Source organism: Pipra filicauda, unplaced genomic scaffold, assembly GCF_003945595.2.
Source record: "Pipra filicauda isolate LSUMZ 115617 unplaced genomic scaffold, ASM394559v2 scaffold210_size2929891_pilon, whole genome shotgun sequence".
NCBI lineage: Eukaryota > Metazoa > Chordata > Aves > Passeriformes > Pipridae > Pipra > Pipra filicauda.
Genome location: NW_024104322.1, coordinates 2,607,278 through 2,626,352, shown reverse-complemented (window position 1 = coordinate 2,626,352; position 19,075 = coordinate 2,607,278). Strand labels below are relative to the sequence as shown.

Here is a 19,075-nt window from a genome sequence, read left to right as displayed (position 1 = left end):
CCAGCACTTCCCACATCATGATGAGAAGCACGGTAGAGATGCAGAGTAGGAGAGGAAAAATAGGCAGTATGAACCACCAAACTGCAAGGCATCCAAATTATTTGCTATAACCCTGACTACTTTAGCCTGCTATTACATTTGTCCTCAGTCTCCTTTTCTGTTGTAATTAAACCCCACTAAGTGTTACCTCACCTTTGCCTTCCATTTCCCTCTCTGCCCCATCATTCTCATACTTTCACTCCTATAACCTCATCCTTTTCCATCTTTGCCTCTTGCCCCCTCTTTCCTTCCCCAGTCCTTTCCCAAGAACTGCACTGTTTGTGCTGTGGTCTAACACTTTGCTTCATCTTCTGCATGAGCTTCAGAAGGATATGAAGTATGTATGTGCTCGTTTGCTTCACTGTTATGTTCAATGTAAAAATACTTAGTGTTATGAACTTTTATGCTTGTCTCCTTATCCTTCTTTCTGTTGTGTTGCTGCAGAAAGCATCTGATACTTCCAAAGTAACAAGACACCACTGAATTCTTTTCTATACAGTTGTGTTAAATTCTGCCAAAAAGTTACTAGTACTGCCTTCCAGATGAAAACTACACAGACCACTGTCCAGAGACTCAGAGAGAAGTGAACTGGTAAAGTTCAGCTGTAATTAATGTTCTGCTGTGATAAATAGATTGGGAAAATTCCCTTTAATTCCTTTTCCTTCTCCTTTGGGTTCCTTTTGTTCTCTCATACGAAAGCAATCCCAAATACTTCTACAACCTGTAGCGTAAACCCTGTTGGTGGAGCTGATATTCATCATTCACTTTTTCCACAGAAGAGGTGAAATTTTACATCTTAAACAGCATATATGTGCTAAGAGCTACATTTCCCAAATTAAATACCACTCTGTCCCAATACAAATGCAGTAAATCTGGAGCCAGCTTTGACAAAGACTTCAGTGTTATTAGTAGGCAAAGGGAGGAGTGTTTATTAAAACACACATGACCCAAGCAGCTGTGCTTAGACCATATGCATCCCAAAGCATCAAACCAAGACTCCCCAAAACTCACAGAATACAAAACATTCACCTCTCAAGGACAATGCAGTACAGAGATTCCAAGATAAGCTCTTCTATATAGGCTTAAAATAGCAAGATTTTTTTTTTGTATTTACTTTTATTCCAGTAAAAATGCCATGTTCTGCTGCTGTGTTTGTTGTGACCATAAAGGTATTGCATACATTCCTAGCTTGCTGGAAAAAAAGGTGATTTACAGACTAAGTGTAAAATAGTGGCTGGCAACAAGCCAACTCATATGCGATCTCATGGGCATAAAAATCCACTGATTTACAATGGACATTTATCAACTTACTTACCAAAGATGTTATCTAGTCTACATATAAATCAAAGCAGAACTACCTGGTTTTCATTTTTCCTCTTGTAAACTTGAAATAATCTACTGATGTAAATACAGATAAACCAATAAGAACAACCTCCCTAAAAAAACAAATGGGATTTGTGCACCTAACAGAAAATTCACTTTTTAAGAGTCATTTTTTGCCATCTCCTGTCCTTACTCTTGCCTCTGCATTCATCATAGGTCACTGAGAAACTCAGAAATGTCCCCCTCACAGAAATCTTAATTAAAAGAGCGAAGATCTGAAGAGAAATGAGAGTATGACACAGGATACCATGCTAATCTGACCTGGTATGATTACTCTTACACAATAAGGACTTTTTTGTTACGTGTATCCCCCATATGTTCAAACACTCTGTATTTGAAGACAATAATGCACATCTCTGCTTTGGCATCTGCCCAAGAAGCGCTTCTGGATTTTCATATCCCTCCCTGACTCCTCACTCACACCCGTGACCCATATGCAGGAACTTCAGGAAATCCTCATTAGGGTCCTTTGGGATATGATACTAATACCACTTCCAAGTTAATGTTAGCAGCTGCTGTGCTTGAGTGGAAATAAACATTTTATGGGGATGGATATAAGACGAAAGTAGAAGTAGAATCAAATTAATCCTCACAGCAAAGTACCTATTTGATTAGTAGGTATCAAGCTAAAAAGAAAGATTTTTGTTTCACCAGCATAACACCTTTTCTTTAAATTGCAAGACTCATCTTCTGATGGGGTGAAGCATGGAAGCTGTTTCAAACAACAGGGGAGCAGACATATTAAGTGCAGTAACTCAATGTGCCTAACATAACACTATTTATGAGGAAGAGTCGAAGTACTCTAGGGGGCCAGAGCACAAGTGTCCACCCTGCGATAACATCATCACCTATGGTGTGTTAGGGAAAAGGGAGAGACAGAAAAAAAGCTAGACTTAATGAGAGCAAAGCTGTCGTGCCAGTTGCAATGACAACTACACAAACAGCAGGGATGTCAGCAGAGTTTAAACTACACTCCAAGAAAGGTGTCGTGAAGACGGCTCAGAGAGTAGACAAGAGAGGATCTGAAAGGAAAATGAAGTTCAAAGAACATACAACTTGGTTACACCTATGCCAATACGGCACAACATCCTGTCCCCATTCAAATTGATGGCAAAGCTCCCATTAATTTCCGCAAGCAGGGTCTGAAAAGAACACCAGTAGCTTTAGGAGCAAGTTTTTTCTCTTATAATTCCTCTTTCAAGAAAATTAAGCAGTTTTCAATAAAACGAAGACTAATGATAATAGAATCAAGAATTTAAACTGAATTAATCTTTCCATATTCATTGTGAAAGGGGTAGATTTTTTTACTAGGTGTTCAGTTGCACATATCTATAATTTCTTAAAGAAATAAATAAAAAAAAAAAACAAATTCACAACCAAACAAAAAATATGACTCAAATATCCTGCAGTCTTATTCTGTCTCCACCTGCTCTAAAACTGCACTCCATTAAAATTGTCCATATGGAGAAATCAACCCTGCACAATGACATGTATGCATACTTACACACATGGTCTATACTTTGGGAAAGAGTGTTATCCTCAAGACTGCCTGCAAAAGCCCTCAGACACTGCTTAACTTCTAACATGAATGCATTACTGCAAAAGCTTTGGTTGGCAAACTCTGCAGAAACAGCTATTATAGTGTATAGTAGGCTATTTGGAGAACAGTTTTGTTGTTGTTTTTTTTTTTTTTTTAATACAAATCTATCATGAATAAGGAGTTGTTGGCTTGGTAAGAAAAAAAATTTAAAAACTACAGGCACTTATGAGATCACAGAAGCACATAAAAGACATGATTGAGCAAAGGTCCACAAATAAAGGGTCTCATGCCAGAGAAGAATTGACAAAAAAAGGTGAAAGAGGATAGAAAGAAGGGTTATTATGCAAGATGCCCTGTCCTAGAGGGTGAACTACTCTGTCTGGACAAAGACAACTTAGTGTCCGGTACCTAAAGGGTATCCCCTGATACTATGCTAACCTTTGCATTCAGCAAAGGATGAAGACTCTCCATAGCCCTCCTTTTGCTGCCAAAGTATTTATAGAAACTTTTTTTGTTGTCTTTAACTGCAGTGGCAAAATTCAGTTCCAGTTTGGCTTTGGCCCTTCTATTTTTCTCCCTACATAACCTTACAACATCCTTTTAATCTCCACAAGCTATCTGCCCCTCCTTACAGAGGTGATATGTTCTCTTTTTTACTATTAAATCAAAGAAACTTGACAATAACATGGATAATTAATGTGCATATTGGTTAATTGCAATGTTCAGATTTACAGTCTGGCTATACAACACACCTAGTGAGACACCATTGGTAATAAATTATTTTCACAGCCCCTAACCCCAGTGATAGGATTGTCAAACCAACAGGTGGCATTTGGTAAATCAGGTTAATCCTACCTAATGTGTTCAAAAGGTGATAAACATAATCAGTTCAGACTTTTACATCAAGTTCCTGATCACACACTTTGGAGCACTGACAGTACCAAGATTCTATGATATGATTTCACATAGTTGTTTACACAGAATTGTTACCACTGATGAAGACAACTTGTTTATTGCATACATAAACCTCAATAAAGCATTTAACTATGAATGTGTGTGCTAGACACTTCGAAAAAATTGACTGAATCATGTAAAATTGCATGGTCATTTGTTTCAGTGTAAGGTAGAAAATCCTTTAGAATCTTCTTAAAAACCATAACATGAGAAAACAAGTACCTTAGTTCAGCAGTGATACAAAAATTCAGGTGCTCTGCCTGTCCTTGGAGAAGCATATGCCAGCATTAGAAACATTTTAAAATTAATACTATGAATGTTTAAAAGATATTATCAGAAAATATTTTTTAATGAAAGCCCGTGAGTATATCTTTATATTTATAACCTTTGTAATCAATCCACAGAGAAAAGATCTGTAGCTATTGAAAGGACTCTGTATTAACTTAGCAGTCTCTAAGACTTGAGTCTACTTATGGAACATTAAAAGTTCACTGAAAAGGAGAACAAACCTTACCCCTAAATACAACATTATTCCATAGAACATAAATTTCCAGAAAAAGCATCGTCGAAGGGCATTAATAAGTTTGGGTTTCTTCTTTGAAGTTGCCAGCTCTCTGTCCCACTCTCTGAAAAGGAACCAAAAAAACGAGTTGTGAGAGCAAATACATGGGTGTATGAGTCTGACATACTTCAATTTACCCAACTATATCCAAGGAGATTTAGCTAAGGTGGCTAATGAAAGAAAGCTTTACAGAGACCACAAAGACCTGGCCTTCATTGATCAATAAAAGTTCAAACCTAGTTCAGCCATGTATTTGGCAGTTTTAAATACTTGGTCATCCATCACCCTGCAGGGAATTAATTCATTAAAAGGTTACATTGTATGTTTTAAAGAAACCTGCTGTACTTAAAACCAAAGCACAATAATAGGCAAATAAATGTTTTGGAACTCTTCCAGTCTGCAAAAAAGAAAGCACCAACAAAGCATCAAAAATGTGACTTTTCTACTGCACAGTACTATTTTTAACTCGTGTTGCTGGGACAATAACTTTCTATTGAATAATAAATTGCTGATCAGAAGTAATGATGCTCAGAGAGCAGAGTCAAAATTAAGCTCCCATTAAAGTACTCCTGAGAATTTCCTTAGCTAACTCTTTTCTCCATTTTGCAACAGAATATTAAATAACCAAAATATTCCATTTATAAACTATCAAAATGCTTTAAGCATACCAATGTTCTCAACATATTCCACCAGTTTTGAATACTTATGCTAAACTGCAACTAAGTTTAATTGGATTGGCACTGTGCAGACATGAGCTGCCCCAGAACACCAGGGAAACCTACACCAGAAGCTGGGGGAGAGGGAATGCATTTAGGCACTTGTAGTAAGAGTTAGTCACAAGTGCAGCACAGTTCCTGAATTAGAACCCACTGAAATAGGGTAAAGAAGAGTGGAAGCCTAAATGAGGAAAGTCGGGGTATGATTTCTGCAGAAACACTTAGTCTTTCAACAGTGGTATCAAAGAAAAATAAGAATGTTATTTAGTTGAAGAAAAAATAAACCAAGGTTTTACAAGGTTATTTTGTGAAGAAAGAACAGCAGAAAGGGGAACTAACATTGAAACTGTGAGTCTAGCCTCTTCTCACCAATGGACAGCTGTCACGGGTAGCTGTATATAGTAATTTAGAGCGTCTAGGTGGTACATCTCCACCCGGGGTCCCAGTCATCTCCAAAGTACAACTGTGTGCAACCAACTTGCACCCAATGCTACTTAAACATGTCATCCAACAGCTTTTTTATGAAAATTGCAGTGTGATTCCTGAAACAAACTTATTTCATGAATCTTTCTTACCTTTCTAGTTTTTCAGAAAGATTATCAGCAGAGTCTGCAGAAGGGATTTGATAAATATCTGACAGCTCCAAACGTCGTCTGTAACCCTTTTTCAAAATTGGTTTTGTCCATCTAAGCAGAAATAAAAATAAAAATTTAAAAAAAAAATCACCAGTTTCTGAGGTTAATCCTGGAGCTGCTTTGTCTCACACTTAATATTGTGTTCACAGTATTCAAGTACGTCTATGTGCACATGCACACACATACACACACATACATGACATAATACAATGCAGCTCTGTATTATATTTACAAAACTATATTACAAATATAAAATTAAAAGAAGAATAGTGAAACTTGCATTTTATAAGTTTTGGGATGGAATCACAGCCCAAACTTCCTACTGATTCAGTAGCAGACAAATGAACAAGGGATTGAGATCTTTGTACTGTATTTCCAAATATGCTATGTGCTATGTCCATATAAATGAATAATAAATCAGAACTATTACTAAACTGAATGTGTAGGTTTCATTCCTATCTACTCCGCTCTCATGAGACCCCACCTGGAGTACTTTGGATAGCCCTGAGGTCCTCAGCACAGGAAGGACATGAACCTGCTGGAGCGAATCCAGAGGAGGCCACAAAGATGATTAGAGGAATGGAGCACCTCTCCAATAAAGAAAGCCTGATAGAATTGGGATTATTCAACCTGGAGAAGACTGCGGGAAGATTTTATAGCAGCCTTCTTGTACCTAAAGGAGGCCTACAAAAGAGCTGGAGAGGGACTTTTTACAACAGTGTGTAGTGATAGGACAAGGTGGAATGGCTTTAAACAGAGAGTAGGTTTAGATTAGACATTAGGAAGAAACTGTTTACTGTGAGAGTGGCCAGACACTGGAACAGGCTGCCCAGAGAAGCTGTGAATGTCCCATTCCTGAAAGTGTTCAAGGTCAAGTTGGATGGGGCTTTGAGCAATCTGGTCTAGTGGAAGGTGTTCCTATCCGTGGCAGGGGGGTTGGAACTAAATAATCTTTAAGGTCCTTTCCAACCCAAACCATTCTATGATTCTATAGGGGTTCCTTTGACACCCTACATTGCAGTATGCACTTAACAACAAAGAAGGTCTTTCCCAGGCTTCCTCATAAGATTTTTATTGTGTCCATCATATGCACACATTTCACATTTGTTTTTTCAAATGTCATGTTAAGAAACTTAATACCGATTTAAAGACCATGCTGAATTAAAAATTTAATACCAATTTAAAGAGCATGCTAAATTAAAACAAAGCAGAAAAAGCCACTCTGTAGAAAAAAACTTTAGAAGCCTTGACTAATTTTATAAAACAATTCAGCTTTGGAAAGGCCTATTAATCCCCAAGTGCCAACTTGTACAAAATTGTGTAGCAGATTCTGTTTGGAAATCTTTTTGAAAGGACTAAAACAAAACATAAACAAGGATCTGTAAGAACTAATGGTCTATTTTGAAACTACTCAAGTTTCTGCTTTACTGCCATTGATAAAAAATATTTCCTTAAAAAAGTGAAATGCCTGCAGGAAAAGTAGTTTGTGGTTGATTGTTGTCATGCTTCCATATGTACATAGTTTATAAAAAACCCTATACGATTTATGATTTTGATAAAAGTTCTGCAAAACCTCAATCATTTCAAAATTTGCTTTGTCTTTATAAAAAACAGTTAAAAATGGCAAAAGAAATGCAATAATGTTTCCCACAGTCACTTAGAAAATACAAACAGCTTACTGGATATGAGTACCTGTATGCCTGTAAGAACATGTGTCAGACACACAAAGTAATCCACATTCTCAATTGCAGCCTCTGAATTCGCAAAGAAGTGGATACAAAGGTAAAAGAAAATCATTAAACACTACACAAGTGCAAAAAGACCTTAGCACAACAGTCGAAGACTGTGTGCAACTGTGTGCATGCACTTGTACACTCTAACATTTACTTTAATGAAATTATTAATTGCATAAGCACTAGTCTATAATCCCCATAATTCAGTAAGGCACAAAGATATTTCCCAAGTGCACAGTTACATCACACCCACTGCAAAGAGAAGGTGTTCTAATAAACTAGAAGATTTTCCTTCATTTCTGCAGTAACACTATGGTTTCAGATGAATCCCATGGCTTTTAGCTCAATCTTTGACACCCCTGTAGCTGAGAAATAAAACACGATTCAGGGTATGTTTCAAGAACACAGCTAGGAGAGTCCACTTCAGAGAACCATTGGTAAAACATCTATAAATTTTACTTCTACTGGAAACAGAAGCCAATGTTTTCAGGGATGTAATAAGATGGATTAGAAGAAAACCTTTGAATTTAAAGTAACTGTTGTGCGAAAGTCTTTCATGGCCACTGCAAATGATAAATCAGGTATTGATTTGTATTTTGTCAGGTCCTGATGAGAAAGAATCAGCTGCTATTGGCTTTGTGTACATCTTGTAGAGAATTGGCCAACCCTTGTCCTTCAGGAACAGAAACTCTTGTAGACTGCCTTCACCAAAAGTTCTGTATACGCAGATATTCTGGCAATGATAGAATGAATACAAGTTATGGGATACAAAACGACTACTGGAGCTAATGCAAGTAAGTAACAGTGCTTCCTAAGCAACTTTAATTCTCAATACCATAGCTAGGTAATAACCTTGCTGAGCTTTTTAATAATGCTTTGAGACTGCAATAAGCAATTCCCAACTTGATAAAAGATAAATGCTTTACAATTTCAGACTTTGTATGTTTTGGGAAAACATTTTCAATTGCACTGTTTCCCTCCACACATTTGATTTTATTTATAGTTTTGATTAGCACCTACCCTGGCATTTTGCCACTGCCTGAAGTAACAAAATGTGACTGCATTTAGAGCAGAGTGGCTGTATTAGCATTCAGGGAAGGCAGCATGCTTAGCAGATCTACTGTAGCCTAGAAATGTCTCGTTTTACTCTGTCCTTAACTAGGTGCACTTATCATTGCCACTGAAATTATGTGGTCCCAAAACCACCTTCCTCTCCCAAGTCTTCGGTACAGACCAAAGAGTGCAGTCCTCATCCTCATCTCACTTCTCATCAGGGTAGCTGCACCTGCGGTGAATAAATGCCTCCAGCCAGCTAAAGGAGCAGTGTTGACACCTTCCCTGGGGACCTGCTAGTCTCTAGCCAGGTTCTTACTGCAGGCTGCTGGCAGGGCTTGCACAGAGAGGTTCATCTCCCAGCTGCCCTGGCTTTGCTCAGAAGTCCCACCCTAACTAGATCTGGCCAATTTGTGCACTGTGCCAAGCGGCTTCAGGTTGGAGTGGTAATCGTGGGAGGAGTTGGTCTGACACGTGATGTTTGTCTCAAAGTAGATTTTCAACAGCTGCTTGCATTGTGCTGTCAAGAACCGTGGGAGACAGTATGTATTTTATTAAAAGGAATATACTAGACCTAAAATACTTAAATATTTCACAAAACCAATCTTTTTTCCAGGTTCCAGTAGCATTCAGATTGCCATTGTGATCCAGTTTTATTGCAAAGTTTTGAAATGCAAAATGACTACAGATCTATTTTAACTGACAATATAATCTCTAGTTATGCATGTTTTTTTAATACCAGGTGACACAGCTCAGTCAGAGTTTGTCAACAAATATGCCTTTTCTATTTTTGGGCTGAATGGAAACAATTTGTCAGCGTAATGATGAGTTTTTTCTTGTGGTTGCTGAGAATGAGAATTTTCTTGTGAAAAGAAGTGAGCAAGAGGAAAGGGAAACAGATTGGCTTTAGAGCATTATGTTAGCAAATACCACTGGATTACTGGCTGGCATTTAATGAACTCTTTTACAGAAAAACCTGTAGTGCTGTCAGTTTTGCCACTAACTAGGAATGTTATTATGGGTACACACACATGAAGCCCAGCAGGGGACAAGTTTCAAGGATGTACAATAGAAAAGAAGAAGAGAAGGAAAACAAGTTCCACCTCTATTATTTACTGCCTGTAGCAAAAAATACCTTACAAGTTTGATATGTAAATATCAAATACCTAACATATTGTTTAGTAGATTTCTATTGACCATTTCTTTGTCATTCACCTTAGCAATACGTAACAGATTTCTTACTACTACTATTGCTTTCTCGAGCATGTTCAGACTCATCCCATTCAAGCAATTTGTATCTATAGGACAGATGTCTTTGGCTTTCCAGAGAGTATTAACACAGACAACTTGTCAATAGGATTTGACTCTCCCTTAAGGCTGCTTTGCATCTCCCTGAGAAGAGAATGAGCCTCTGTGTTGCTAAGCCAACTACCCAGATCTTCCTCCCAGCCCCAGGAATACCCTAGCTCCATCAGGCTCTTCAAATCAAGAAGCACAGGGCATTGAGACAGTGACAGAACAGTGGGGCCAAGCTATCTAAGACCTGTAAAACAGAGCAGCTCTCCTCTAAGGGTCACTGATCAGATTGGTACCATTTCAACGGGTGTCCTGTGCACAACACAGCAACATCTACTGAGCAGCACAAAGGCGGCCATGGTTTCACTCCCATTTACCTGTGCACAATATAATTAGGCATAGTGCCTGCAGCTCCTAAGGAACTGGACCTAAATCTCAATGGAGAGGGCAAGAAATGTGCCTCTGGCTTTATCTTATCCTTCCTCCTAACAGTTAAGGGGAGGTGGAGCAGGGAACATAAACAAGCCATTATTATGATGCTTTGGAGACTAAGTTTTACAAGGTATTTGTAAAGCCATGAATTTCTACCAACTGCAGGAAAAGACTGAGGTACCATGTAGATCTCAGACATTCCCAAAGGGTCAAACCAGACCGGACTCTGTCAGAGGCTTTGCACTTCCCTTCTCTCCCAAAAGATATGCATCACTCTGGCAGCAGCAAATTATAAATTGTTTACTTTATACTGGAGGTGTCAGCTCTACTACATTCAAAACTCTTTCTCCAGAACAGTGTCTGTACCACCAGCTGTCTTCTCTGAGCATCCTGCAATGCAACTGTAAAGGGTGATCTGGGTGATCCTTGCTAACAGATGGGACAAGTCAGTGCATCCATGGAGCCCAAGCGCCAGGCACCACAGCCTTATTCCTGCTACTTGGTTACCCTCAGCAGTGTAGGGTTGCAGTTACTTTGTTTTGAACAGTGACCTACTGAAATAGTATGTCAGATATTTTGAGAACTATATTAAGACTTTAGCATTTTCTCCTTTAAAAACAAACAAATGCAACACAGCTTAATATTTAAACATAATAATTGCAGGACTTCAACAATGGAAGGTAAACGCAGACTCGACTGATTTCTGCTTTTTTGTTGTTTTCCCCCAGATCAAAAAAATTAAGATTTTAATTTCTTCACTAATAAACAATTTCTCCCCATAAGTTGTTATTTGACATGGAAAGTATTTAGCTGCAGTGTTATCGACTCTGTCACTAGCTGTGAGCAGCACCATTTTAAGAATAATCAATGTTCTGCTGAAACCCCAGGATTTCAATAGCAAATCTTAATTAGGATTACTCCATGGCAATTCCTGGGGAAGGCTTGCTTTTTCTGCCCAGTTTTTTGTGAAGTGACACTTATTCAAACTATCTTATCTGTAAATGCTTTTTAGCAGAAATTCAATACTTTTTCCTTACAATTATGAAGGTAGTCATAATATTTCAGTTTGCAGAAGTACTGAGAGCCATTTTTGAGCGAAAACAAAACACATTAGGGGTTAAGTTGTGCGAGATTGAAGGACAGAATACATTAATTATATTAAAATCTGTCAATTCTTTAGATACTAAAGTGTAAGATATGCTTCAAATAAGCTACGCTAGCAAAATAACATAGTGGTGATGATCTGCTATGAACAGGGTTTGCAAGGCTGTTTCAGCATATACTTACAGTTAGACTAGCTAGGAGAAGATGTTTCTTCATCTTCATCTTTTTGCTCCATTATATATCCCATAGCAAGAAAAAGAGAGAGATTACTTTCTCCCATTCTTTGAAAGAACAAGGAACCTTACAGAAAGTTTGCATCAGCAAAATTGTTGCAGAGCAGTGCTATTCATGATTTAATTGAATTTTAAAATCTCCCAGATGTACCACTAATGTGATAGCAACAAATTTCATCCAATTTCACTCTTCACTGTCTTAACCATGCATTTTTTAGAAACATTTCATAATAAAATAACATACAGTTGCACATCAGCTGCCCTTTTCAAACATGTAGTTTGTTCCAAGCCCAATGACTGTTAAGTGATCAGGTATAAACACCTTCATGAACATGTGAACATATTTGTAATTTATTTTATTTTTATTTTAATACCAAGTATCAAAAATATAAAGTGCCATTACAGTAATATGGAATTAATCCTGAATTAGGTGTTGCTTTTCTTATTACTTGCTCTTCGCCATTTTCTCTGTTTCCTGGGATTTGATGCTGCTACTCCTCAGTATGATCCTTGCAAGTTAATGAGAAAATGCTTCATATCTTTTGATTTTCAAAACAGTCTTGGGCTTTCAGTACAGCAACACTGTGGGGGCTTTGTGATTTGTTTTCTTTGTATTTATTACTACCAGAGAAATAAAAGTATTCCAGAATTTACAGATTAACCTTAAACTGAGTTAAGGTGAAACCAGTTAAAGTGAGATATTAGACTGAGTCCAATACAACAAAAGTTCACATCCTTTATTTTAAAAGTTGAAAAAAAAATTTAAAAAAGATAAATATCAACATTAAAACATGGGAATACACCTGAAACCAATTACCTTTCCTTTCACTTAGGATTTTCTCCTAAGGCACAATCTTGCCCATGGAGTCAAGACTTTAGTATTGCAGCAGGCCACCCCAAGCACTGCCTTTCAGGATCATTCCCCGCTCCTGCCTACCCTCTCCTGAAGGAAGAATGTTTAACCATATCTGACAGGCAGGAGGATTCTGGTTTCAACAGAAAAACAATGCTATTTCAAAGTATGTCTCAAATGCCTACTTATTCTCTCCTAATTTGGGGAGCTTCATGACAGCGCAGCCTTCGTTCAGCTACTTGTTAACTGAAAAAGCTCATGCTGATCCTTTTGCTTTTATGAGAGGAAATAATATCTAAACAGCCTCCCAGCTCTTGCTCATCTCACCCAGGCATACCCCCACTCTTATGGAAGGCAGTTGAACTGCATCTACAAGTTCACAAGGCAAAATCTGGCACTGTGTTTCACTGAAGTCTTATATACTAGTTTAATTTGAGCTTTAACTTACTTTAGAGGCCATAACGTGACATGTTATGACCAAGATATCAACTTGGCACCCTTCTGCCTCCACAACCACTATACCTACACATATACGCTGTAAAGCTGGAGGGGGGGGATAGGAAAAAAAAACCCAAACCAAGACAACAGCAACCTGTAGAAGTCTTCTGCAACTAGTCACACTGTGATAAGTCACACTATTCTCACTACTTTTAAAATCAGCATATCCAGTAATGTAGATATTCAGAGACTAAGATTCTTCAGTATGAAAGAGGTGATAATTGTTCACTCTAGAAATATTCTGAAATAACTTTGTCACATGAGAAATACACTTGTGCAAATAAAGTGCTGGACAGGAGATCTCACACAGATTGCACTGACGCCACCACATGCTCCCAGGACAAGTCACAATCACTGTACATCCCACTTTCTTCTCTACAGAACTAATAAGGAAACTTTTTTTAGCCCATCCTTTGTACTTCAAGATCTTTGAAACAGACTTCCTTATCAAATATTTTCCAGTGCTTAATACAGTGGACTTCAAATTTCTTTGAAGAAATACACAAATTTCTTTGCATTATAGAGGCTTCTAAATCTGCATTTAGAAGCCTCTATAATACAGGTAATAAAACTACAATCCATGCCATTGCTTACAGTATTTAAAAAAAAAAAAAAAAAATCAAGGATTTGGATGGAGTATTTTCTATACCACAAAATCAAACAAGCATGTAGAGAATAACAAGGTCTGCAAATCTTTCAAATGCTTGATAATTAATTCTGAGTATCAAGTTATTAAGTCTTCCTCCTGCAGGAGGAAAAGACTCTCTAAATATATTTCAGAAACTCAGATGCAACTTGATACAGACATCTGTGCTTTAGAGTTATAAAGCAGCCAAAGAAGGTCCCTGTTCTATGCAGGGTTTGCATTTCTGCTCGTTAAACCAAAGATGCAGTATCAGGTTGAGCCAAGAATACAATTTAGCCTTATTGCTAGAGAAGGTATTCCTCTGACTGAAATTACTTCAAGTTTAGGATACTAGGCATCCTTTCTCCAGTTCACTTCAAGTTTCATTTTTTACCTTGGAAATAGTAATAGAAATCAAATTTTCAAAAGGAGTCCAAAACTTGCACACACATCTTTGAACCACCTGGGGGCTGACTTTCAGAAGCACTGAAGGAGCACATGTAATTTGAAGGAGCACACAAGGACCACTTGGGGCAACAGGCAAATGATCAAGCAGCCTCACAGGGTAATATTCTGTGCTGCATCTGCATCTGCTTGGTTATCACTAACAGACAGGATTTATGATTACCTAGGATCAGTGAAAGGCAGCTCCTCGGGGCTAGACACATAAAGGGCCTTAAGAATATACTATAGGAAATTTACCTTGCAGAAGGATCTATGCTGACTGCCCAGCAACTGGGCCACAACACTGTGCAATTCAGTCTACCTACTCATAGCTGCCAGTGTACACAGAGGCTCCCTACTCAGAGGAAAGGTGAGCAAAATGCTACAGCTAGGTATTGATAGGGGATGCTCCAAATATATGTTGGTTGGGACAATTTCTAGACACCTGCCCTCCAGAGTGAAATTTATAGACATGAGTTAGGCCTTCAAGCTTCCTATACAACCTCTGGGGTTTTTAGGAACATAAGACAGTTTGTGTTTGTAATCAATACAGTAAATCCCAAACTTCTCAAGGAAAACTCATAAATCCTTCTCTGTTCAGGAATCAAAATCCTAAGTAACCTCTTGGTATAAAATTCTAAGATACACAATTCAAGAATAGAGCAGGGACTGCCTAGGGCAGGTCTGGCTTTAGTTTCCTTCTCTGAAGGGATTCAGTTCAATTCTCATGAGAATGTCTTTTCAAACCAGAAACTATCTTGGCCAAGACACTCTCAACCTTGCAATTATGACTGAATTAAGCTACAAAGAATGATAGAATAACATGACTGTAGCCTATAGGCTAGGTCCTTTTAAAACTTAAGTCTTGGATTCTGTTATCCACCTTAAGGGTTATTAAAAGACTTCATAAGAAGTGGTCTCAAACCAGAAATCAGGACTCACAAACAAGTTCCTTACCCAGCAGACTAGAGAATCACTCTTGCTTATACACTTTAAAAAGAGTAGCTGAGCTAGAGATAGAAAACTAAAACACCTTCACCACCAAACACAGGTAACACTTGGTCATACTTCCTAGAAGAGGGAAGGTATAGAATTGAATGCCTTTTCCTACCCCTCCTGGCACATATAGGGCAAAAAAAGGACTCCAACATTTATCCCTTACAGGTTAAATTGTTCTAGGAACCACTGGACAGCTGTACAAAAAGGCAGCAGATTTATTTCTCTCTGGTTTGGCAAGAAAGAAGCAACTAGAGCAGGTCTGATTGACTGAATCCATGAGAAGACTTGACACAAAAGCTGGCTTACTTTGTATTTCTCATTTGTATTCAATAATGAATCAGGCACTAACATACTAGGTCCTGCCAAGAGTTGTAATATTTAGTATGTACAAAAGCAAAAGTATATGCTTAAAGAGTTAGACAGGAGCACAACGATTACTTTTTGAGGACCTGTTGTTTAGCATCTAAAGTTGCATGTAAAAAAAATAAAATCAGAATTATCCCATAGTTGCAGCCATTCTGAAACTCCAGTAATAACTCCATGTGTGGGTACTCAGATAAAAATTGATTAATTAACAATATTTCCTGATCTCAGTTAATCTTCAATAAAAACTGAGTGATTGCAAAGTACTCTGACCTTGTTTGCAACAAAAGGTATGGCCTTGACCCTGCAGAACTCCAAAACTACAAAAGAAAGCAAGTCACGGTTATAAAGACAAAAGTTAAGCTTCACAATTAATCTGAAGCTAAGCATATGATGTCTGACTATTTCTGCATAAAACTGTTTTCTTTAAACAAGGTAAAAAGTTGCAATGCACAGGAAAAAAATGTCTTGCATGCAGTTGGGATCAAAAGTGATCAAAGTACAAGGAAAATAAAACAAAACATGAAAGAAATCCTGAAACTCCAAACACTTAGGATATAGTGTTTTCCAAGTGTCATCATAATGGAAGATCTCAAACCACTCGTCTTCACACCTCATTTCTTACCCACCAAAGCTCAGTTTTTAAACAAAAATTGTTTAAAGTTTTGGATGACAGTTAATTCCTAATTTTGAATACTTTCTATCACGACCACTCCAAGCAATTACCTATTTTTTGCTCCAGTAGTATCACTAATTTTGGAAACAACATAAAAAGGTAAGATTTTCTTTAAGGTACTACTCCTTGTATACAAAGATAGTTTCTCATTTTTTTGGCATAAAGAATTAAGAAAAAAAGACACAAACAATATTGAAACATGTCTAAATTATTCAGTTATGAGCAAGGAGTTCCATTCTGACTAGAACACATTTAAAAAATCTCTCCAGCCTGAACAGAATACATTATGAAGCAATAAAACCTTGCCAATATACACATCTGTTTACACATCTGTAGCTCATAGTGGCTCATATAACATTAAATAATAATATTTATCAGCAAGATTTCCTTAATAATGACAACTAACACTTTAAAACCACTTCTGCTAACATGATCTTCAACTTACCACATTATATTCAGATTGGTACTTCACACATAATTGCATAACAGTCTCCTATAAAAGTTACTTCACTGAAACATTCTGTCATATACTTGAAAGCAATTATTTCATCATCATTGGAAAAAGTAATCTTTTTCCATACATCTTTTTTCCATTTCTCTAGTCTAGTCAATATTCATGATAAACACCTCCTTAATTTTATATATTTTATTATTAACACTTTGGTTACAGTCATCCGACTGATAGCCGGCACAATATAATGCATCATGCATGATAAGCATGATTAAAACACTATTTAACTGACTTAAAGACTATGATTTTAAAAGACCAGCTCGGGTCTGAAGATGGTTACTTATGCACTTAATGAGCTTTATCTTACTGGGTTTTTTTCTTCATACCTTCAGCATCATGGGTTCTAGGCCAGTACTACTCTGATGGAAGTTTTACAAACAAATAAAATTAAATAGGACAAGTGGCTCTTTGAGCAATTAAATTAATATGCAGACTTATTTTCTACAGATTCTTGTCATACTTGACAGGAGAACTGATTGAAGTAACTTTTATTGAGAATTTCTAAAGGCTTACACTCCAATTATCCACCCTCCCTGGCTCTAACAGCATTTGACAGCAAGTATGGCTTCTTTCCCGCTGCAGCATCACTGGAGAACATCTCTAGGATCCTCACGTTTACCTGGATGTTTGTAACACTTTAGGAACAGGTTATATATGGAATCCTTATCTACTATCACATCTGGCTAAAATGAGGTGAGGTGAGGTGGGGTGAGGTGGGGCAGGGGGAGGGAGAAAGGCAAACAGTGTGATTCATACAGACTCCCTTCCCTTAAGAAATTTCAAAAAAGGTACAGACCAACCTGCTGAAAGCTATACCAAAAGGATTAAAAAGATTAAAAAGTGAGCTAAAAGCTCCCAGTTGCTCAGGCAGAGACCTAGTGCCAATGTTACGATTTTACACCATGTGCTCCCATTTCAGTCACCATGCTCACATCTTACACAAGATTTCCTCCCTTCCTTCCCTGACATGCAAAAGATCTTCCAGTAACAAAAGGGGGACCCAGCACCCTGGCAAAAACAGTGGCATGTGGGCCAATGCCAGATAGATTATTTGCTCTCTCAAGTTCACAGTGTCATTTCTAGCAATGTCATGTAAAATGTGTTCAGGCTTCCATATTGTCTTACAAAGTACATTTTGCCCCGGCATTGGTATTGGTTCCTTCTCTTTTTATTAGAAGTTCTGAGAAAGAGAAGGCAGTAGGAAGTGTGCTTGTCAGAGAACATTTTCAAGGCTTACAAGAAACTCCTCCCAGTAAGATTGTATATTATACTCGCACACTGAGCAAATGCTAAACACTTAAAAAGCCAAACAGAAGGAATTCTTGCTCTGAGAGCATTTCCCCTCTGCTCCCCATCACCCCAGTGTTCTCAAAGTTTACAGTGAAATAACAGATTAACTAGTTGAGCAATTTACCAAAGGTTGCTCAAATTATGCCATAAATTCATCTGTCCAGGTCCAGCGACAGTTTATGACACCTGACAGTCAGAGCCCATTCCTGGTGCTAAAACCCCAGCAACAACAAAAAAAGAGTGATCTCATCAACAAGCGAGACTCCCACCGTTCTCCCCACAGAGCTTTCCGGAATTAATTGGCGCCCAGCGCTCAGCTCCCTTCTCCGCCGGGCGGGTCGGGCGCGGGGCGCGGAGCCCCCTCGGAGCCGCGCCGCCGGTGCCCGGCCCGCTGCCCCCGCCCGCACGTGTCCCGCCGCGCCGGGGCTCCCACCTGAAGAAAAGTTTAGAGAAGATGTTCGCCTTCTCCAGAGGGGACCTCTGCATGGTGGCCGGAGCTGCGGTGCGGTGCGCGGGGACCGGAGGCAACCGCTAATTGCCGACGCCTCTCTCGCCCGCTCCGCTCCCACAGCTCTCCCACCTTATCCGCCTGGCCGCTCTGATGTCACCGCCCGCCTCCTGCCCCGGCCCCTCTCCCCGCCTATGCTTTGCCCCAGTTCAAAGGTGGGTGGGCAGGGGCCCCAGCCCGCGCTTTGCCGCCGCCGCTCCTCCCCCGCCTCCCCGCCGTGCCCGGCACCGCGCACCGGGCGCGCCCCGCGGCTACCCCCGCACCCTTTCCCCTCCTCTCCTCCCCAGCTCCCCGATGACTCTCGCCCAGCCCGTTACCTCCACCTGCCGACTCCGCTTCGCGAATTACTCCACCCTGGGTCCTCAACCTCCTTCCAGTACTAAGCCCCTCGCCCGACCAGGGGCAGAGGGGGAGAAACCACCTTTCCAGACGGGCCTTCTGCCCTCGGTCCAGGGCAGCAGGAACAGCCCCCTCGGGGCACGGAGACCCCCTCGGGGCACGGAGACTCCCTGACCCTCCCGAGCGCGCAGGTCCTCACCGCAGAGCCTGCCCCAGCACACTGGCCGCCTGCTCGCACCCCCCGGAGACCCGTAGGAACTGAGTCCTTCTTTAGCGAGGTTTGGCCTTG

The 19,075-nt window shown here is 39.3% G+C and overlaps 1 protein-coding gene across 1 annotated transcript in view; it reads right to left on the bottom strand.

Annotated features, from left to right (window-relative positions):
* The window catches only part of CFTR (CF transmembrane conductance regulator), an 84,349-nt gene extending 65,909 nt beyond the window's left edge, over positions 1-18,440 (bottom strand). The window contains exons 1-3 of the mRNA XM_039381002.1: positions 18,373-18,440; positions 5,770-5,880; positions 4,431-4,542 (exon numbers count right to left, since the gene is read on the bottom strand). Coding sequence (XP_039236936.1) covers positions 4,431-4,542; positions 5,770-5,880; positions 18,373-18,425 — 276 coding nt within the window. The 5' untranslated portion in view covers positions 18,426-18,440. The remainder of the gene's footprint in view (positions 1-4,430; positions 4,543-5,769; positions 5,881-18,372) is intronic.
* Between the last annotated feature and the right edge of the window lie 635 nt (positions 18,441-19,075).